Source organism: Panthera pardus, unplaced genomic scaffold (genome assembly GCF_024362965.1).
Source record: "Panthera pardus isolate Hobbes unplaced genomic scaffold, ASM2436296v1 HiC_scaffold_25, whole genome shotgun sequence".
Classification (NCBI taxonomy): domain Eukaryota; kingdom Metazoa; phylum Chordata; class Mammalia; order Carnivora; family Felidae; genus Panthera; species Panthera pardus.
In genome coordinates, this window is record NW_026526821.1 from 45328265 (window position 1) to 45352055 (window position 23791).

The 23791-nt window shown below is 42.4% G+C and overlaps 1 protein-coding gene across 6 annotated transcripts in view; it reads right to left on the reverse strand.

Moving 5' to 3' along the window:
• Window positions 1-23791, reverse strand: part of RALGAPA2 (Ral GTPase activating protein catalytic subunit alpha 2) — a 323095-nt gene that overhangs the window by 62473 nt on the left and 236831 nt on the right. For all 6 annotated transcript variants that reach the window (XM_019462380.2, XM_019462378.2, XM_019462384.2 and 3 more), the window contains one exon: window positions 22945-23072. In XM_019462380.2, the coding sequence (XP_019317925.2) occupies window positions 22945-23072 (128 nt within the window). The remainder of the gene's footprint in view (window positions 1-22944; window positions 23073-23791) is intronic.

Consider the following 23791-nt stretch of genomic DNA (forward strand, 5'->3'; position numbering starts at 1 on the left):
TACTGGGTCCAGGTCCTTGCTCACCCCTAACATGACTGTGTGGCCTCAGGCAAGTTATTTAACCTTCCTGGGCCTCTGTGCCCTCAACTAGATTTTTTCAAATATAATAAAATATATAACAGATTGCATTATGTAAGACACTGTACTGTGTTTGCATAACAGACTGAAATAAGGTAAGAAATGTACCTTCCTCATAGGATTGTGGTAAGTATTAGCTGAGTGACTCTATGTGTGAGGTTCCTGGTGCCTGGGGCAGAGCAGGTGCTGGTGAAGTTAAGTGAACTACTGTCTCTCCAGGTGCCGGAGAGTTGAGCTCCATTGCTCTTCCTGGAACCAAGGCAATAGGCAAGTTCCTTCCTTAACCTCCTAGGCCTTATTTTTCTCACTACTTAAAAGGGTAGCACATCTCCCTATGCATGAGAGGCCTGCTACGTGGGGGTGGGAAAGAGGACTGGTAGATACCGTAGGACCAGGCAGGGTTGATGAGGGAGGTGGGAGTGGGGAGTCCTTTGGACACTGGGTATGATGTCTGTAGTGGGATCTGGGGTCCCCAGGCCAGAGATCCTTGAAGGTTCCAAGTTTACTTACGGCTCTATTTTGCTGAAAGAAGCTCAGTTCTTTGAATGCTCCTTGTTTTGATCAAGTCCCTGTGACTGTATTCTCCAAAAGCCAGGTGGAAGGCCCCTGGTCAGGATGCCTTCTTTGGGGCTCTGGGCTGAGCTCTGCATCATAGGCATTATGAAAATGCATGGACCTCTATTTTCCTTAATGTTTTCCATACTCAACAAAGGGCCCTGTGAGGATGGGGACCATGCCCTCCCTCCATTTGTGTGCCCTTGGCAACAGCATGGTTCCTGGCATACAGGAAGTGACCAAAGGATATTTGGTTGAATGAGTACACTCGTGGGAAAAATGGCTTTTAGATTTGTCATTTTCAGAACTGGTGTCTAGGAGTGTGAATGAGATGATCAGAATCTGTTGATCACTTTCTTGCCAAGATTTTCTTAAGAGCTCTAAGAGACACTATTGAAAAATCATCTCTAGCAGCAAGTGCATTTTCCATGTCTATTCCTGGGGTTGGGTGTGTATAAACACAGTGGGAGAATAGACTAGTACTTGAAGGGAAACTTTGTCTCCTTGGAGTCTTCCCCCAAGCTAAGCTCGACTCGGGATTCCTGAAGGTGACATTGGTACTTTCTGAAAAACAGAAGGTGTGAAGTTGCCTGCAGAGTGTGGGTCAGTGAGATCACCTGCCTCGGAGTTTAGAAGGCTATGAAGATTGACATAAAGACTAAGTACCAGGAGAGTTAAACTTGACTTTAAAGAAGTACAATGATAAACATCCTAAGGAACTTTGTGTGTGTGGAATTCATGATGAATTCAAGCATGTTTTAATCTGGAAACCCGCGCTCGTGGAGGCAATCTCTCTGGCCGGCAGCTGCCAGGGCTCTCACACGCAGCAGGCATTAGGCCGTCGGCTCTGTTCCCACTGGCCGTCTGCTCCTGGTACAGTGGGTTTGCACAGTGGTCAGTCCCGACCCTGATTTGAATTTGTTGTCTCCTGTATATCTGCTTTCTTTATAATCTGCTCTCAATTTCCTGTTGCTTCCAAAATTCTACAGACAACATCAGGATTACTAGACATGGAAATGAGGACTAGAAGGTGAGGTGAAGAACTGGAACTCCCACCCTGCTTGTGGACAATGCCCAGGAGCAGTTTGAGAGCAGATCCCCAGGCAGAGGCCCCTCCAGGCCTCAGTGGTCCTGGAAGAGCTCGGTTTTCAGCCCTGAGTCTCTCACATGGTCAAAGTCTTTTGAAGAGGAGGGTGACACACAGTGTTCAGTATCTTCTACTGATCTTTGTGAGGAAGTAGTTGCTAGAATATGAATGCTGTTTAGTCACTGGGATTTCAAAGATTTTGAAAAAAATCTTTAATGTTTAAAAAATACCCAGAACAGAAATAATTGCAGTGCTCAAGAGGAGACAAAACTGCCCAGGATACAGTTATGATCAGGAGCAGCAACAGAACGGAGTTAGTAGGGTTTGGGATAGGAATGAAAGAGGTGCCTGAAATTTACACACAAACACACACACACACACTCCCCCAAGCATTCCATTTTCTTGAATCAAGTTTCAGAGGAATGGTGATCCATGCAAGAGATGGGAAGACGCATGCTTTACAAATGGAATGTGCCCCTAGGAAGGGTGCTATGAAATCTGAGCCACAAAGCTGCCGTTTCCACGGTCCCGTGTAATGTCACCTAAGCGCTCTGCCTTGCATGACTTGCTGCAGGCTGCTGCAGATCAGAGCTATCGATCGCTCTGTGCAGAAGGGTCTCACTGTGTGAAAGGAAGGTAAGCGGCAGAGACGGACAGCTCTGGTATTGATTGGCTTCGGCGGGGGGCTGCGCTTCCAAATGAGGGTCAGCACTCCTTCACACCACCTAGGAGAGTCACTGTGATGTGCATCTGGGTACAGAGGGATAGGGGAGTCAGGCCAAATGCCAGAGTCTCGAGGACACCTCCTCTTGTGTTAGCTGGTCACAATACCTCTCAGAGAAGCCAAAGATGCCATGTGAAATCTCAGGCTTTTTGAAAAAAAAATCATGGCAACAGAAGCCTACGATGGGCACTGGTGCACTCTAACTGCCAGAGGCCATGTCAAAAAACTGTCAGAGCAATGTGCATGCATCTTCAAGAATGCCCCTCTAATGTCTGAGTGGTTCACCAAAGCCAGGACAGCTCTTATGATAAAAGACAAAAACATTTTCTACACTAAAAGTTGACCTCTCCCCCCCGCACTTACAGCTGAACGTTAAAAAAAAAAAAAATTGGCTCAAACTGACATTCTACTTAAGGAAATTTCAATGATATAAAAATGATTCTGAAAAGATTTTTACGGAGATAGACTTCTACAGGCACAGAAACATAAACTCATCTAAAAAGCCAAGTACAACTATGAGGTATATCACAGTTCGTGATTCTTGAAGGCAATGTAAAATTAAAGGATTATGAAGGCAGATTAAAATGAAAATAAGGAACCCAAAGAAATCAAGCTAAGAACAAAATGCATCCTTTAAATGTGTTTCTGTGGATGTGGAAGCACAGTGAACTCAATTCTACTGCTTTTGTGATTCAAGTCTTTGGACTAAGAAGTCATTATTTAAAATCAGTTCTCTTTTTGGTATCTGTTACAAGTCATTTCCTCTTACGCAGGCATAAAGACACCGTATGGTGTAATTAAATAAATGGTGCTGCAGTCTATTTTAACCTAATTGGATATTCCTTAAAATGTTTGCATTTCAGATTTTAAGTCAAATAACACCTACTGAGTTTTTACTACATTGGATGTGGGAGACTGAAAGGCCAGTAAGACTAGTCTTTGCCTTCAAGGAGCTTGCTATCCAGTGGAGAAGGCAGGTGCATCAGAATGAGCCCTGCCCTGTGTGGTCGGCACCATGCTGTCTGCAGAAGACAGCAGAGAGGTCCACAGGCCTTCTACCCTCCCTGAACAGATGGGTTGCTGTCTCCCTCAACAGGTGGCTTCTCCTCCCTTGAATCTGGGCTGCCCTTGGGACCTGCCATGGCCGACAGTTCCGGGACGTCCAAGATTGTACTGTGAAAACCTGGTACCTTCTGCCTGGGTCTCTGGGAGCACCAAGCACCCATGTGTGAAGTGCAATTGCTGTGAGGTTACTTTGCTGCAAAAAGACCCAAGCTAGCCAAGTGGGGAGGCTGCCCAAGAGTGAGGGCTGCCTGGGAGCCCACAGGTGCTCCCACTATGCTAGCGCAGGTGCCATACAGATGAGAGGCCTGGGTGAGAGCCACCCAGCTGAGCCTAGTCAACCCACAGCACCGTGGGAGGTCTTCTCTCTACCATCTCTCCTTTAAAAACCTCTGCACAAGTCTGTAGACTTTATCCTGCAGGTCTCCAAAGTGGGAGGGGAAAAGACAATGCTCGGATGTCTATTCACGTGTTATCTTTTTATCTAAAATTAAGAAGATAATTCAGCTTTACTGAGACTTACCACCTGGCACCCTTCTTGCTCAGTTGTCTGTCAGACTGTCCCGGGTCAGGATCAGTCCTGAGGGGGAGATGGGGGACGGGGTTCCCTCATTCACTCTTACCATTCTGTGATGTATTATGGTTTACATGACCCTTAATACTGAAGTTTTGAACTTTATTATCTCATAATAGGATCGCCTTTCTTTCTTTTTTTCAATGTTTATTATTTTTGAGAGAGACAGAGTGTGAGCAGAGGAGGGGCAAAGAGAGGGAGACACAGAATCCAAAGCAGGTTCCAGGCTCTGAGCTATCAGCACAGAGCCTAACTTGGTGCTCAAGATCACGAACCGTGAGATCACGACCTGAGCCGAAGTCGGATGCTTAACTGAGTCCCCCAACTGCCCCAGGATCATCTTTCTTTCTTTTTTTTATTAAAAAAAAAATTTTTTTTAACGTTTATTTATTTTTGAGACAGAGAGAGACAGAGCATGAACAGGGGAGGGTCAGAGAGAGGGAGACACAGAATCTGAAACAGGCTCCAGGCTCTGAGCTGTCAGCACAGAGCCCGACGCGGGGCTCAAACTCACGGACCACGAGATCATGACCTGAGCCGAGGTCGGCCGCTTAACCGACTGAGCCACCCAGGCGCCTCCAGGATCATCTTTCAAATACACTGTACTGAAGCAGGTCACGACCATGAAAATCTTTCATACCACACAAACATTTGCTCTTTATCTCACAGGAAAGTTCTTATAAAAGCTCTTCAACATAAAGATGAATTACTCATCTTTTTTTTTTTTTTTTTTTATAGAAAGACAAGTGTTCTAAATTTGGTGACCATTTCTGTGATGACAAGGGGATGAATTTACTCATTCATTTAACAAGTATGTATTGAACAAATGTTTACTCTGTGGCAGGTGTGGAGGCTATATCCAGGGTTGGTATTCACCTGGAAAACACCAGCATGGGCAGCATCCTGGCCAGTGTCTGCTGGTGACCTTGCGGTGCCCAAAGTTAAAAACTTCAACTATCATCCTTGGAGTCATCAGGAAACAAAACAGACAAAAATCCCTGCCCTCATGCAGGGAGCAATGAGTAAGTGAATTATATAAATTAGAGGGTGATAAGGGCTGTGGAGAAAATAAAGGGTACAGGTGTGCTGTGGGAGGTCATGGGCAGGTGTGTGCAGGTGTGGGACCGCTATTCCCCAGGGAGGCTGGGGGGCACTGTGGAGGGAACGAGCCAGGTGGACATCTAAGGAACAGGGTTTCAGGCAGAGGTCATGGAGCATTCAGGCCTCCCCTGCAGGACTCTGGCCTTGGCTCTGAGTAAGATGGAGGCCCCTGGAGGCTGTGAGCAGGGCAGCGATGTGCTCTGAACCACGTTTTAGCAGTCTGACTCTGGCTGCTGTGTTGAGTATCATCATGGGCACAGGTGAGGCTAGAAGCAGAAAACAAAGCCAGGAGGCTATGGTTGGTCAGCAGTACATCCTTAGCTGTTATCCTAGGAAAAATAGGAAAAAAATTTGCCTAGGAAAAATTCCATTCCCTCAAAATGACATTCTGATATCGAGTGAGAAGGTAACTGCTTTTATAGGAAACACGCCATGGAGAGAAGATCTTGAAAAGAAATGCTGGAAAACGCTGCCTTCGGCAAGGGAGTTTACTGTTGAAGATGGTATATGTTTTCAGAAAGGTCTCCGATCTGTACCACCAATTTTGTAAGCTGTTTCTAACTTTCCCAATGAAGACTTTACTATGTTTTCAATCTGTTTGTTGAAAAATACAATCAACAACTAATATGAAATCAGGGAAGATGGAAATTTCCTGCCAAATGCCAAGAAGAACCTTCACAAAGGTTAAGAATGAGCTTGAGCATCAGTAGGCCAAGACAGGGTCTTTGGCTCCCATGGGTCTATGTATCTTTGCAAGGTTTTGTTTTCAGCTATAAAACCAAGTATTAAAATAAACTGAATTTAGAGGGGCTCCTTAGAATCACCAAATTATGGAACTGTTATGAAATCAAGATTATAAAAATAACATAACACATTTAATTCCATTGCACTCGCTGAAATACTATTTATATTGTGGTAAAAGCAAAACAATTTTGTGTTATTAAATATAAAATACTTTAAATTATTGTTTATTTCATCTTTAGCACATCCTCTCAAATTCTCAGTAAGTATACTTTATAATGCCATAAAATATTTGTATAGTTGAACCTGTGTATACTTTAAAATAAATCAATATAGGGATGCCTGAGTGGCTCAGTCAGTTGAGCATCCAACTCTTGATTTTGGCTCAGGTTATGATCCCAGGGTTGTGGAATGGAGCCCTGAATTGAGCTCTGTGCTGAGTGTGGAGCCTGCTTAGGATTCATTCTCTCTCTCTCTCTCTCTCTCTCTGTCTCTCCCCCTTTGCCCCTCTCCCTGCTCATGTTCTTTCTCTAAAATTAAAAAAAAAAATTAAAAGCATACATAAATTAAAAAGAATAAATCAATATATGTGTGTTTAAATGGCATGCTTAAAAGTTTTCTTTCTTTTTCTTTTTTGTCTTTTGATGGGGTATGTAGTAAGACTGGAGATGACAGAGGTAGGAAGTAGGTTCGAGGTGGGTGTCCTCAGCCACTGCAGTAAGGACTGTCAGGTCGACTTCCACCCTTCCCTCTGGAATGGACTGAGTGGTAGGTACATATGTTCACAATGAAAGGCTGCTCACCAGGAGCCTCACGTACTTAAGAAATCCCTCAGCACCTCGGAATAGGCTATGGGCATTTATGTAATCAATTCTAATTAGCTTATGGCTACCTTTTTGTCAAACAAACAAAATGAACAAAATTGTGAAATTTCCAGCCTCGAGTTGTAGATGGCACACACAGATACACACAAAAAATGAGACCCATTTGGAGATGCCACCAGGAATAATCTTTTCCTGTAGAGCTCTCATGACCTTCTGATTTTCTCTTTTGTGTGTGACTCCACAAATGCCCAGTAGGCACTAACTGCATGTCTCTCCTAGAGTAAGGGTCACATTCCACCCTCTGTCACAGTTACAATCGCCCTATTGGCTGGGTGGCATCTCAAGGGCAAGGCCACTCATCTCTGCATCCTACAGTGCTGGCTGCGGCCGCGCCACCAATGCTGGCGGAGGGAGGAACATGGAAGAGCGACTGCCTGGAGCTAACCAGGCACGTGCAACAGTCTGGGCCCTGACTTGTTCTCCAGAGCTGTGGGTGCAGCGCGGCTGCTTCTGGGTATAGAGAATGTGCAGGGTGCTGGCCCTCTTCTCCACTTTACGTGCATCTATCAGTGTGCTCATGCAACGTACACGCATTTCTCCTGCCAGGTCTCATCCTGGACTCTAGGTGTGAGCAAAACAAAGATCCTCCTCTCACACCCTTTACATATGAATGGGAGAAAGAGACATTAAGTAAATGGTAAGCACTAAGGAGAACATGGATGAGACTGCCCAGAGGGCTTGCTAACATAGACAACTTTCTGATGCGTTGACTGCTGAGCAGAGACCTAAGGGAAGGGAAGGGGTGAGCTGTGCAGATGTTGGGCGGAGGAGGGAGCATTCCTATGCAGTTCCTGAGGCTGGAGTGTGTTTGCGGATCCTTGTAAGGATTCTGGATTTTTCTGTGGGTGAGAATGGGAAGTAACTGGCGAGTTCTAAGCTCCGACATGCTCCTTCTACTTGAGGAGCAAAACTCTGGCTGCTGGAGAGTATTCCAGGGAGAGCAGAGAGAAGCAGGGAGACTGGGAGGTGCTGCCACACTGGCCCAGGATGGGGGCGCCTAGCCCAGCACAAGGCACTGGGGCTGTAAGCAGCAGTAGCATTTCCGTTATGTTGTGTGGATTATTTTATATATGTATATTCATTTCATAAGTCCTTATAACAATATGTGAGGGATTACTGTCCTCGTTTTACAGATAAAGGAAACTGCTAGAGGTAAAGATACTTGTTCAAAGCCAAAGAGCCAGTTACTATTTAAAATACAACTGAAACCACCCAAGGTCTTTCTGAGGCCGGCTACCACACATCACTTGCTACTCTGAGCACAACTGAGAGATACACCTTACAACTTCTCTGGCTCTTGTAGGAAAATTGCTGCTGAGGAGGAAATGTCCTTAGATGCTTCTCAGTGAGAACCGAAGCTTGAGCAGGAGGGTCCATTGCCACTGTGTCACTGATAACTGCCTCAGTGAGATGTGGGGTTTAAGGTGCTTTCATGTGGCTTCTTAAATAAATAAATAAATAAATAAATAAATAAATAAATAAATACTTACCATCCTTTATCATCAGAAGTTTAAACGACTGGTCTGACAAACCACTGGGGGCCCCTAACGTGTGTCACTTGAGCATGTCACAAAAGCATGGCTGATCTGCTCCCTTATCTAGCCTTTATGCCTAATGTGTGATAACTGGAGCTAATGAATCCAGAGAAAAGAGAAAAGGAGTAATGAAATAGTATGAAAATTTAACTCAGAGGGGTACCCAGGTGGCTCGTTCGGTTGAGTGTCTTGACTCTTGATTTCGGCCCTGATCATGGTCTCGTGGTTGGTGGGTTCGAGCCCCATCTCGGGCTCTGTGCTGGCAACTCAGAGCCTGCTTGGGATTCTCTGTCTCCCTCTTTCTCTGTTCCTTCCCTGCTCGCTCGCTGTCCCTCAAAAGTAAATACATAAACATAAAAAAAGAAAATTTATCTCAGAGGAAGCCAATACATTAAAAGGTGAGAACCTCTCATCCTGATCTGATGTGAGCTAAAACCAACACTTGGAGAAGTCTGAAATTCTACAGAAAGTGGAGTAGTTTATGTGAGGTGTTTATGCACAACTATATAGACATTTGCTTGACAAAATTATAATGCATATAAACAGAAATAATCTTCATGCAAAAAATTTAAACGCTGTTTTTTGATACAGACCTCTGATGTGCATCTATGTTGTTATATGCAGAGAATGTTTATCCTGTTAGGTCTAAATTCTATTTTCCCAAACTAATGAGTAGATAGTAATTCTAAGACATTTCTAAAGAGGCTTTCTTTTATTTAAAGGAGTCAAAAATCCTATGAAGATAACCCTTAAAGTTAAAATTAATTTATATTTCTTCTCATATTCATATTAAGATTGGTTTCTTGGTAGTATACATTTACGTTCATTTAATTATAATTCATTTGATTCTGAATATATGAAAGAAAACACACATGCTATTTCTTTTGTCACAGCGAAGCTGAACCCTCACCCAAAAAATACAACGTGAGGACAATTTTCATCTTCTTCTGGGGGAAAGTTATGGTTCTGGGAATGTTAAAGGCAGAACATAATGATAAGTAGCAGCAGCTCCCCCATCAATTCCACGCCTTCTTTAAATTCCACTGAGGATGGCGGTTTGGATGGAGACCCCAAAATCTATTCTGTCCATCTGTTTTATTATTCTTAGAACAACTGTCAAAAGTTGCCCAGGGATCAAGTTGCAAACATACTAATTTGCCTTTGAAAAGTAGGCCCTGGGGGAATTCTGGAACTCTGCTTATAAATTCAGAATCCCATCAGCTAGCGAGCCTGCCTACCCTTTGTGGAGGTATGAGACTTTGCACTTCCAGGCACACATCTGCCTCAAAGCCAGGATGCACTGATATTCTTACATCCCACTTCATAGGCAAATGAAGGGAAAAACCAAAGGGACTTGGCATCTTTAAGGGCTGGCTTGTCCCATGACAAGCAGACCCTGAGTTTTTACGAGGCAGTCCCTTCATTGATCACTCATGGATTAAGACCAAAGCTTTGTGCTGGAGAGTTTAAATGAGTGGGCACGGCAGAGGGACACATATTCTGTACTCTTGTACGTCCTATGACCAAATTAGGAAGACTGAAAAGAGACATGAAGCAGTAGAGGAAACAGGCTGAAGATAAATATCACAGGCCTCTAAGTATTGTATTGTTTCATTTCTGTGATGCTGAAGAAAGTGACAAGATTATTTGGACATACATAACATTGGATGTGGATTTGTTTCCAAAGGAGGTGTCTGTTTAAAATATTATGTGGCATTTTGGAAACATGCCAGTCTGTTGGAAACTAAAGCAAATGTGCACTTCTCAAGTTGGCTATGTTAAAGGCATGTGCAAAATACAACGTAAACATTAAAATGAATCTTCACTGCCTAGTGGCTTGCACACTGGACACCTGATCACAGGGGTGGGAGGGGATATGGAGGAGAAAGGGGGCGGGCATTAGCACTGGTTCTCCAGCTCCCATCCTTCCCCTACCTGGCCCCAGTGGTCTCTATCACGTCTCAGGAAATAAAGTCAAATGCTTTCAAAGCACAGGGCCCCAGAAACATATTTAAAACACAACATTCAAAGTGCCAATTTTAGAGTTTGGTAAAATGTCACTGTAGTAAACTAGAAAAAAATTCCTTTTCAAGGCCAACAATGAGGAATGATGGCATTTGGGTTGTACTCACCCACAGGTTACCAAAAAAGTATTCTGCTTTGATTAAAAAATTTACTTGAGTGTGTTGCAAATTACTCTAGCTCAGAAACCTGCAGGGAGCTCGCTGCATACAGGAAGGCGAAGGCAGACAGGCACAGAAGGGATCACCATTTGGACTTGCCTGCTTTGTCCTTCTTTGGCTTTGCACAATCTCTTATTATAATAAGGCATGTATTATCCTTTTTGGAGATTTGAATAACAGAAAGTCTCACTTTCAAATATATTGCTTATAATCCCAGAGTCTACTAAATGTTCTGCGGATGCTGTTTATGGCATTATGCTCCTTTCAAAATGGGACTGATAATTAGTAAACTGAAATTTGATTAATGTTGGATTAAGAGGTTCTGATGTCTCGCTGCAATGTGTTATTTCAGTCTGTAGGCACTGGTAGAAATTGTCCTTAGGAAACTTGTTTCTTCCCCCTTTCCAGCATGGGAAGATTAATTTAAACCCTGATTTAAAAAAAAAAAAAAAAGAATTCAGTTTCATTCAACAGTTTGTAATGCATGACTCAGTTTTTTCTCACTCTTTTTCTGTTTTCCCACTTTGAAGCTGGAGCCAATGAATTAACTATTTGAGAGGGAACAAAATAAACTAGAAATCAAAGTCTTCCTCCAAAAATGCCAAGGGTGAGCCCTTCCTGGTTATGGCAGAGTAACTTGGCATGGATAAATGATTCAGTTTCAGCCTTCACTAGATTCAAGTACAGAATTTTGAAAATATGATGAACTTCTCTAAAAACAAAGAACCTACCTGGTATAAATATCAAAGCCTGTGAAAATTACCACTAGGTAATATTCGAAGGAAAAATTTAAAATTAATATGATGATGTGCTTTTTAAAGTTAAGGTTAGGGTTTGCCAGGATTATAAAAAGGGCTGTGATTTTCAGAAGTTTTTCCATGCTCTGTGGCCAAAAGATTCCATGTTTCTTCCTCGCCTGTTTTTAAATTAATAATCTTGTTTGCTTACTACTGAAGAGTGTGGGAGAATCAGGAATAATGGGCTCCCTTTGATGCTGTCGCCATTCCCAAAGTGGTCATGTGAATGCTAAAGAAATACTGTCATTTATGGAATGACCTTTTGCTCTTTGAATATTCAGACACTAACAAATGTTAAGTGCCCAGAAATCGACGTGGCACTATGAAAAAAGGTAAGTAGGGTCAGCAAATACCCTCTCGCATGCTTTTGACATGATGACCATTTCCATTTTTGTAATAGCTTTCTAATAGCAAAATGTATTTGGGAACAACAGTGGAATTTGTGTCATCATGACCAAATGATTACGGTGCAAACCCGAGATTCTTCTGGGGCCCAGCAGGCTTCTGGTCCCTATGGAAACGAAACCTCAGATATTGTCCTCCACTCAGCTGGAGGACGGAGCGAGGGAGGCTTTTGTGTTCAGTGAGATTTCTTCCCCAACCTTCCTGCACCAGACCTTAGTGCTTCCTCCCGACTCTTTTCTAATTGAGATGCAAATTAATCTCTCTGGCTGATTACACTTCCCTTAAAGCTACTGACAAATGCAGCTGTAACCAGAGTTTGCGGACTTTCCAACAAGTGACTTCAGCTGTCAGCATTTGCATGTGCCGCCAAGGCCCAGCCTGCTCCAGGTCTCAGACACGCGGAGAGCTTCCCTTAGGCACTGCAGGCGTTTTATTTACGTGTATAAAATTTACATACAATTAAGAATTTTTTAAGCCCCCCTACAATTATATCCCTAGGATTTAGAAGGAGACTCTGACACCCACATTATTTAAGGCCTTTCCGGACACTTCTTTCTTCCTCAGACTGGAGTGGCACTACTCTCCTAGGAGGCCATGGCTTTCCTGGCAACAACCTGTTTTTCTCACTTTCTTCTTGTCTGTAAATTTTCTGTCTTTGACACTCTTTGAATTCAGTCTGTCTCTCAAAAACTAACTAAATACATTTATCACTCTAGTAACATGGAATAACTGAATAGCCACTACTCTTCACGGCTCTCAGTAAAATTCCATTAATTTAAAAGCCAAATATAAAGTCACTATTCTAATTGTCAGGATTTCTACACAAATATCCTTCAATAACTTTTTGGGAGTAGTGATGAGTGGATTATTATTTAGAATGCAACAGAAAAGTAATATGCACAAAACACTGTATTATTCAACATAAAGAAAAAGACACATGGAATCCAATTTTCAGTAAAAGTTCTAACACTTCCAGGGTTAGCTTAAGCTCAGTTGCTTAAGTGTCTGACTCTTGATTTTGGTTCAGGTCATGATCTCACAGTTGTGAGACTGAGCCCCAAGTTGAGCTCCACCCTGAACATTCCTACCCACCCCCGTCCCCCCCCAAATAAACAAACAAACAAACATTAAAAAAAGTCTAACACTTCTTTCCTCTCGAATACTACCATCTATGTATTTTTGACAATATAGTTCACTTAAGAAGTATTTATTGAGTACCTGCTATGTGTCAGGTGCTGTTATAAGTGTGTGTTGGGGATCCAGCTATCAACTTAAATATGCAAAAGTGGAATAAAAGGAACTTTGAGAATATATCTATATCTACATACATAGATACATATTCTACTTGTAGAGCTATATTTCTTGGATAAATGAGGTTTTCAATAAAAAAATCTATTTTATAAAATATAATTTATTTTTGTCTGTTTTCCATTTTTTTTTCTTTTTTAACCAAATCAATCTCTTTCCCTCCCTCTCTCTCTCTTCACACACACTCAGATTTATGATATACTAGGAGGTATGAGACAGGGATAGCAACTAAATTGAGACAAGACCACTGTTGGGCAGCTCGTAGTATAATCAGGAGAAAGAAGAGGATAAAGGGAGGCCCAGTCTGGCAAAAAGAGTGTCAGAGGGCTAGATGGCTATGGGAGGGTGAGGGATCTGTATCACAGGAGAGACCCAAGAGGAATGTCTAGGGTCAGCAGAGCTCACCGTATCCAAAGGTCCCACAGTGGGAAGGAGCACAGGCCTGTGACGAGCTGGCTACACGTGACCCAACAGCCATGGATCCAAGAGGGGCAGAGTGGAAAGCTGGGTTGCTGCTGCTATTTCCCTAAGCATGACACCACCAACCTGGTTTCTGCACAGATTGTGAGATTTATGCTAACGTTTCCAGAGGGAATGGTCTTTTGTCTAATAGTGATAAGACACTTTACAGCAAAAAGTAGCAAAAAATGATTTCTTTGTCCCACTCCCTGAAGATCTCCCCTGTTCCATGTGCTTCTCACAGGCTTCTTCGCCAGGCACCAAGGGCACCAAGAGCAGCCCACACCCCAGGGAGCCATGCTTTCACACCAAGGAGGACCTTCTACATGTCACTGAGGAAAGACAGTCTCCAGCCTTTAACACCTGTGGTGGGAAAAGGTAAATACTTCCTTGAATCCTAACTCCACAGTTGGGTGGTTCCAGTTTTTTACAATAGAGGTTTAAAACTCCAGCTGGTAATATGATAAAAATAACTGCATTAACACTTAACTGATTCCTTACCAAAGACTAGCACTGTTTTACCTGCTTGGCCCACTAACCCTCTCAACCCCCAGAGGGAGACCATCTAGGCCTCAGCGCTGGAAGGTACTGTGGTGAACAGGAGAGCACACAGCCTCTTAAGGAGGCTGATTGCTGCCAGCAAGAAAAGAGGCCCAGTGGAGTCAGAGGTTCTGATTCTTCAAGTTAGAAACCTAGATTTTTTGAAAGCTCAAAATCTTCCAAGTTTTCAGTGAGGCTGACAAAGTCAATCTTCAGGAGTAATACTGGAGGCCAAGTGCAGTTCAAACAAAACCCATCTGGGGGCTGGATACAGCCCACAGGCAGCTGGTTTGTCACTCTGGTTTTTGAGCACTGGCTTTGACTTTTGAGTTAAGAGGTGCTTCTGTTGTCTCTGTTTATTGGTCCCAGTTTTACAGCCTCGTCTCCTCTTTTAGAAAAATCCAGGCTCCTGAAACAACTCCTTCTTGATTTTAATGGCTCCCTGAGACCTCACGTACAGTGGTCACTACTTGTGTGGACATGCTCCAGCTTGGTCAAGGTCTCTCCTTACAGTGTGGGCCCCAGGGCAGCACCCACATTCACAGTGAGGGCTGAGGCTGTAGGGGCAGAGGTGCGATGCCTTTGTTTCTGTGACCCGGACCTCTGGTTCCTCACCTCAAATCTGTGCTTAACCAAAATCCTCAGACATCTCTCAGTGACTTGCTGTCATGCCCCATCCTCCCCATCCTGTACACACACAGCTGATTGTCTAAACCCAGGCACATGGCATTAGTCTACCCTGCTAAATCTCATCTTGTTGGTTTGGGCCTAAAAGCCTCATCTATTGACGTAATCCTGGTTTCTGATTTTGCCCTCTGTCAACTGAGGTGAAGCTCTCAGCTTTCTGAAAAGTACTATTTTGGTAAACATGTGTTCTGGACCTTTGAGAAAGTTGCTGATAAAAAAGTTGTTGCATGGCAGAGGGGTTGAGCAAAAGCTGTGGTGCAGGAGACACAAAGGTCCCCCCCCCCCCCCCCCCCCCCCCCCCCCCCCGTCAACTGGCAGTCCATGAATTAATGCCCTGTAGCTATAGTGAAGTCACCCAGCTCCCATGGGCCCATATTTCCCTCTCCTATTTGCCAGATGACTATGATACTTAATCTTGTGTTTTACGAAAATTAAGATTTTATGTTTATAAGCTTTCTCAATCTCTGAAAATAGTGCTCTTATCAAATATAATGAGTGTATTTGGGATATTGTACTCTTTTTAAACTCCTTCTTTTCTGAAGGCTCACAAGTTATTTAGTAATCTAGTCTAACAATTTTATGAGGGGCCCATGCAACATTTCAAAATTCATCCTTTAATCCTATTTGCAAATAAGGAAAATATTTTCCTATTTTCAGTTCTTGGTGCATCCTTTATTTTACTTGATTTCTAAATCTTGTGAATCTGACACTGCTGTAGGAAATTTGTTCTATAACTAGAAATATAATGGCCTTGAAGACTGGACCTTACTTCCTAGTGCTTTTTTTCCCTTCTTAAGTGTTCTCAGTGATTTGGATTTTATTTTTTTATTTTTATTAAAAAATTTTCAAAGTTTATTTATTTATTTTGGGAGAGAGCAAGCAGGGTAGGGGCAGAGAGAGAGGGGAGAGAGAAAATCCCAAGCAGACTGCACAGTCAGCATGAAGCCCGATGCGGGGCTTGAACTCATGAACCGTGAGATCACATGACCTGAGCTGAAATCAAGAGTCGGACGCTCCACCGACTGAGCCACCCAGGCGCCCCCCCAGTGATTTGAGTTTCAATTCATACACTTTTCAGACACTTTTCTGTCCCTTGGTATATGAAGATGGAGGACAAGTGGGATAAAGGTTAATGCAATGGCCTTCTATCAGGGCAGTGTGGAGCTCCTCTTTGAGTCTGGATGCACACCTGTTAAATATGCACTTGTTGGAACCCACACCAAGCAACTACACTGGCTACTCTTCCACGCATCTCCCAATTTAAAAAAATCCTTCATTTCTTATTCCCTTTTACAGTCTCAACCCACCCACAGGAGTATGCCAATTCTTGATCTGAACTCTTTTTCAGAATTTTTTTTTTTTTTGAAATGCGCTTCCCAAGTGTCAGGGTGCAGGTCTACTTGTTTCTCTCCCATTCTTACACAAACTCTGGTACAAAGTCATTACCTTCTGCAACATTCAAAGTCACAAATCCCATCCTTCAAACTGCTAAGGAATAAGATCCAAATAATAGTTCCCCTCATTTGCTTCCTCTGTCTTCTGCAAGAGATTGTTTGCCTGCCAAAATTTTATCAAATGCTTGTTGCCTTTAGTAGAATGTACGTTGGAACTATATCCAGTGGTGTAAATCCCCATCACAATGACACTTTGCCTTAGGGCTGGTTTAGAAGTGTGGATTAGGAAAGCACTGTCCATGCCCTCCCCTCTGGAGCATTACTCTGTTCTGGAGGCTGCTCTTGAATTTGGCCCCTCATATGCATTTCCAGTTCTCCAGCACTTCCAGCCCACCTAGGAGTACCTTCTTTCTTTTCAGTGCTGCTATTACCTAATACGTTTTTCCTTTTTTTATGAAGTAATTCCGTTCTAGGTCTTATCATACCCAATTCCCCAGGTGAAGACTTGAGGCTGCTAGAATAAGCTACAGATAAGACCCATCAGGAGGGTGTGTCCTACCGACCACTCTGATGAAGGTGACCCTTCATTTCTCTGCTCCTCACTTTTTTTGTGATACTATTCTCTCCTGGAAATTTTCCTCTGCCTCCCTCCCTCTCCCTCTCTCTCTCCCAAGCCAACTCCTCAGATGTGATACTCTGGAGTGGTCTTGTCCCTGACTGTTTTCTCATTAACCTTTACACCCCAGGAAATCTAGCAGGTCCCATGCTGAATTAGTCCACCTGCTTTACGTGGGGATCCAAACCATCCCCTGCCACTGCCTATGATCAGGCCCTCACTTCCTCCCACTGCCCCTTAAATGCCTCCATCACCTCCATTCTCACTGTGTGTGTACATGTGCGTGTGTGTCTCACACTCTGCCATGTGGAAGCTTTTGTGGTTCTCAAATGTGATGTGCTCTTTTAGAGCTTGGTCCATGAGCAAACACTGTCCTCTCACTTGCAATATCTTATTCATATTTCTACTCCCAGGGGCTAGGACAGTGCCTACCACATGGCAGGGACACAGTAAATGATGACAAATGCACACTGGTTTTGCATGGCAAAACATACTACATGGTACTGTCTGACTCCTTTTCCTATGCTCTTAAGTGTCTTAAGACAAATGGAGGAAATTAAAGATCTTCCCAGGAAAAAGAACCAAAGATTCCACCAGAGAAGTCAGAAATGGGACTGTTACAGCTTTAGGGAGAGAGGCCACTTTTTTGAAGGTGTATATAATTTGAGAATAAAACTTAATAATGATATTAGGAAGTCATGAGTCTAAGAGAGAAGCTATGGTATTGTATTTATTACCAACTATATCTGTTACTTGAAAATAAAACTCAATTTCACTGGTGAAAGAATGAGGTGTAAAATTACTTTTCCTTAGGCAGCCCAGTTCTCTCCATCAAATGCTGATAGTTCCAGAGAGGAGAGATGGCGAATGCCATTGTGGCTATTGTTCTATTGAAGTGGACGTTTATTTCAAAAAGCCACCATCTGTTTGATTCAGGGTGAGTTCTTCCTAATGGGCACACTGTATGTTGTGTGGCCACCTTTTCCCTGAAACAAGTTAGTTGAGGAGGAGAACGAAAGCCCTGGCTCCAATAATTTGGGAACTTCCATCAGTCGAGCATGGTTTAATTTTGGAATCTTTAGTTGGCTTCGGAACTGTAAACATAAAATGTGGCAAGCTTCCCATTTACAACATTCTAGGCACGGGAATAGGCCCCCTGATTGCCCATGAGGGACAGAAAAAGCAGATGGCAGGTGACTTGGCCCTCGTCACTCAGAAGAGCAGTGGCCATAGGATGAGGGCTCCACTTGAAAGATTTGATTTAGCCTGCTGAGGAAGATACCGGAAAACTCAGGAAGGACAAAGGGGCTGGCCTGAACGGTTACTGAGGGTGCTTTCCAAATACATCCCTATCGTGTTCACTGTTTTTTTCTTGATCGTGTATGACAATGGTATTTTTCAGTCTTCTGTGAGCCTTCACCACACAGTTCCAACTGTTTGATCATTTAGCCAAGGGTACCCCAAACAAGAACTCCTTTGATATTGATTCTAAGCTGGATTTACTGCTTAAAAAGGTCCCAGAGAGGCAAATCCATTCCAACAATGTGCCCAGTCCTCTGTTTAGTAAGAACTGGTGTGCTTTCTTGAACGTTACTGAACAAAATTGATACATTACTGCTCACATTTCTACTTCTAGTTAAATATTATATAAAACTGAATCAAAACTGACACTATTTAGGGTGCTTAAGTATCAACCATTAGGTGGGAAGAGGACAGGAGATAAGAATAACCATTGCAAACTAATTCCATCGGCTTTTTTCTTCATTTGTCTCAGGTTCAATGCTTGGCTATCTATGGTCAATATAAAAACAAAACAAAACAAAACAAGTGCTTCCTCTCTAAAGGACTGAAAGAAGGTCTGAATTAAACAACATGTCCCTTGTTCATAAAATAGTCATTCTGGTACTCGAATGACATTTGGATGAAATGAGCAGTTTGGTGATGTTCTACTTCACAACTGTAACCTTAATATTAGAAACAAAATGGGGACACAGGAATGCCCACATAAAATGGCTGGTATTTACAAAGAAATTTCCCGTTCTTTGTCAGCACCCACAACTATATGTAATATCTCAGGGAAACAGATAATAGCAATGCTTTATCAGAAATCTGTTCTCATAAATGAATTGTGCCTTCTAGGCCCATACATGCAAGCTGCTTCATTCCTTATTGGGTCTTGGTTCATATGCCAATGAAATGTTGCCAAAGGATATACTGCCTGGCTTTAGGAAGGGAATGAAACATAATAAATACCTAGGAACAGAATTCCCCAACTCATACTGGGGGAGGGAGGTGGTCTGGAATGGGTACCAAGGAGGGCTTCACGGACATGTGACCTGAGCATCTGCACAGTGCTTACAACGGGCCCTGCTTCGTTGAATGCTCTGTTGTTGCTCTCCTGAAGTACTCAATAATTTTATCTTTGATATCGTGTTCTGCACTTGAAGTCTGGTGAGACAATGGAGCATGCTCATGGGCAGAGGAAATATATACAACATATGGTTGTTGGAACCATATGGAACCATAGAACATGCTGGTTCCTTGCACAGCCTTAGCAGTGTCCCAGGAGCAAGACTGTGGTGGAGCCACAATGCCTGGTCAGAGGGACTCAGAGAGGGCACACAGGCAGTGTGTCACCACCAAGACTGAGTAAGTGGGGAGGCTGACTATCTTGAGAGGCCATACTTTCCACCTGAACTGGAACTTGCTTTGAGCACAGAAAATAAGCAGTGTTGTCCTAAGGAATAAGAATAACCAAGAACCCCTACAGATCCTTAGTTGTATTACTGTGTTAACTAACAATTTACTCTGAAAATGATGACAGAGATGGAAGGGGAAAAACAGAGGGACTCCCAGTTCTTTTTTCTGTCAGTCCTTCCTTACTCACCAGTAAACTGAAGGAAGACGGTTGGTTACATATTGCATATGAAGAATGAAGTAAAAATAGGTAAGTTAGTTTTGTGCTGCGTTTTCACTGTTCTGTTAAGAGCAAAATATATCCATGTATGAATTACAAAATATGAACTGTGTAATTGTGATTCCATATATGAGCTAAATACTTTTATATTTGCATATTAAACTGGGATTATACAATATAAATACTGATAAATATTAATGCTAATAATTTAAAATTTTAATATTTCTTGACTTCAATTGGCATTAAATAGCAAATAAAAAAACACCATGACAAGTTGAGAGAAAAACTGTGAAGGAATGGAAAAAGCTTTATATTGTAGCATCTTTTAAGGCACTTCTCCCTCCCTGCTTTTTGAATGAGGGCCTCTAGATTTTCATTCTCTACTGGGAGCCCTGGGTTATACAGCCAGCACTGGTTTCAGATATGTCCAAAGTATTACTGATCTTCTCAGCCCTAGGGAGGACTTGCAGGGGTTGGGGTGGTTGCCCCTAGTACCGGGCAGACTTGATGCTGTACTAAGATTAGAACTTTCAAGGTGGGCCACGAGGTGACAGAGTTAGGGAAGCTTGGCCTCCTCAGGTATCCCCCAGAAACCACCTCTGCTGGAAGCTTGCCCTTGTGTCTGTCACGGGTACTCTGATGGGCTCAATCATGCATTAGATCCTAAAAAACCCGAGTTTACCACTTGAGAACACTCTGACGTCTGCGCTTGCTAGAGTGCCCTCTTCCTGGAATGCTATCCTCCTCCCTGGGGACTGCTTCCCTGTTATCCCTCCAACCTCAGCCTACATGCTTTCTCTGCAGAGAGCCGTTACCCTGGCCCTGTTTCACTCCCACTCTCTATTTAGTTGCTTTATACAATGGTATTAGTTTGTGTGTCTTCTCAGTGAAGTGCGTGACAAGAACCCCATCTGCCTTGCTCCTTGTGTATCCCAAGCTCCTGGCACTGGGCTCGGCAGTTCGTGAGTCCACACGGTTAGCTAAATGAGAATACCAAGGGACACTTGCAATTAGGATGTATTAGGTTATTCAGTGTTTTTCAAAATTCAAATCTAAGACTTATCTCAACGAAGCAGTAAATTCCAGAACTCAGCTGCTACACAAATCAGTTCAAAAATTTGCCAGAGCATGTGAGGACCAGGATGTTTTAACAAAATGTTAAGGGAACAGTTAATTATTAATAGCCTCAGCTGACATCTATAGGTATTTAAAAAGTTTAAAAATTAGTAACCAGTAATGTTTTAAATAATAAAAGTACAAAAAACCCTCTTTTTTCTTTTTTCTTCTATTTTTCTCAACTATTCTTATTATTATACTTTTGGTTTCTGGCCTGAGTATTAGAACTTTTATAGGCAGAAATTACATAATAGAGTACTTAAGTGATTGCAAAGTTTTCCCTATATTTTTATAAAAATTATATATAGTATTTTATTTCTTAAGTACTTTATTTGAACTGCACAAATTAAATCTTCTCAAACTATAAGATAAAAGAAAAATACTTAAATTTTTAAAATAATGAGCAACATAATAGGTTTTGTTACTTTTCCTGTCTTAACTTCTACCAACTTGTCCTCTGAGATGTCAACCTGGCTATTTTATGAGTTATTGAAGAATACAGTATTTAATAACCCACATTAATAACATCAGTAGCCCTGGCTGGCATCCACATTTATCTAATGTGATTCCTTGAAAAGTTTTTCAAGCGACAATGAATCCTATCTTTTGAAGTTTTAACAGTATTGTTTTCCTTAAACCTGATTACTCTGATGCTATATTGATTCTTCTTTGAGAAAGCGGTGTTGAACAAAATAACGAAGCATGTATTTTGTAATGAGAAGTTCGATAAGTGGGGAAAGTGGCGTGACAAAAATCACAATGGACTTACATAGAGTGGAATTTTCTTCTTTGCAAATGATTTTTCCTTGCTTTGGTCCAAAATACTTGACTGGTGAGTGTCCGGCTCATCCTAGTTGACATGCAAGCTGACAAGCCAATTGCTGAATAGGTCTTTCTCATCTCTGCCAAGAACCTCTTTCAAGCGTTTGTGAAATAAAACCCCCCATGCTGAAGGCTGAATCGACACCAGCTATAAGATTAAGTCTAGAGTGCTGTGGATATCACTTCGAAGAATGCCATCTCCCAAACACGCACCACCAGCCTGGACAAAGCGCGAGGGAGCACGCAGAATGGAATAATGCTGCCCTGGCCCCCGGGGAGGGACCAGATGGGACCTAATAGCTCTTTTCTACTACTAATTTCTATGATAATTCCAAGTTGCCACATGGCATATGTATTTTTTTTTAAAATCTAAAGACAGAATATCAATCAACACAGTGACCAAGATTTTAATGAAAGGTATTTTTCATGAACTGTACCTATTCACACATGATATTTCTCACCTACCCTCGACCCCCCTTCAGCAACACATCACTAATGGCTGGAATGGGACAAGTATAGAGAGAGTTCAAACACAGTATGTTCATATTCATTGTCAATACCAATTAGAAACAAAGAGATTCTAAGTTTTACTAGGAGGTCAGATGCCTTTTGCATCAATTTTAGGAAGTCACCTTAGTTTCCTTTTGTTATAATCAGACATTATGCCTAGGCATAAATACTATAGCATGCAACTTATGTCTGAGAAAAAAATTACAATAGTGAAATTTCTCCTGGTTTTAGAGCGATCAAGGGTTGGTGAAGATTTGGGAAAAATTACAAAAGGATTTTTAGCCATTCTCAATGATAAGTCCCCATGCAACTTCACTTTGCCTTTCCCTGTACCCTCAACCAGATGCAATTTCCCCCGCCTCTGACCTTCTAGAAGGCCATTTGTACTTCTCCACTGGTACTTGCCACATTCTTTGATTGATTAGAGTCATTTAATTTGCTGTTGCTTTCGGGTAGGTACTCTGGGTGACCCTGTTACATTTTCCTCGGCATCCTACCTTCTCCACACAATAGACTGTAACCCACAGGGATGGGCAGAGGGGATCCTGACCTCAGGCAAAAACACCAAGAACAGAGGAGCCACTCTTGACAGTCACAGCTTCTTGGCACAAACCTATGTGACTAAATTATGAAAATAAACTCTTCTGGAGGTTGGTGAAGCACAGTGTTATTATATTTAATATAAATTGACAGACGGTCTGAAGATCATACAATGTCATTTTCAACACACATTAAAAAACTTTCTCTCTTCCCTTTTCAACCCAGGAACTACTTACCTCTCATGAAAAACTGCCAGAAATCAGGATTCCGGGAAGGTTAATAGGTTACATACTCCAAGCAAAAAGATACAAGCTCTGGTAGAGTGGGATGAGGCACTTTACAGCCCTGCTGGCATTGATGCACGTGGCACATATAAGGCTTGGCAATAGCTTTCCACTCACTATGGCTCCATCAAACAGAGGCCCAAAAAATGGAACCTGTTAATTCAAAACAAAAAAACACTTACTTTTCAAAAACCAGTAAAAGCCAAACCAAAGACCTGAGAACAGCTGGTGGATGTCTTGGACCTGTCATGACCACACAAACTGTCAACCACAAAGAGATGCTGATCTTAGCAGGATACACGTTGAGGGCTTCGGATCAAGCCACACAGGTCTGCTCCACAATACTCCTCCACTATGAACTCTTCAGCAAAACTTCTCATGACAAATTATGACTAAGTTTTTCCCCCCTTGTGTTGCCATTTAGAGAAATAGCATTACTCTTTCTAAATGTCTACATCACGTGGATTATGCACAATACACCTCTGTACCTCATCGCACACCTCTAGCCTTGCATCCTTCTGAAACCAGTGTGGAACTGGCAGTGTTTCTGCATGGATCCTGATGCCTATTGACTCTTAAAGGAGATAATGACTATCGCTGGTAACAGCTACAAAGTCCTACTTATAGTCCTCATTCTTAAACCTTCTTTCCTCTGCTTCTAAGATAATTGTGTTATCCTCATTTCTTTCTACTTCCTTATTAGAGGCTTGGCTTTCTTTCACTGGACCCACTTTTACAATGTGAGCAACCCACAAGGTTCTGGTGCCTGTGTTTTCTGGATTTCTTTCTTCTCTTCCTCTCTCTCTCTCTCTTTTTTTTTTCCATTAGAAGTTCATCAACTCCATTTACCAATATGGAGATTGTCAGCTCCA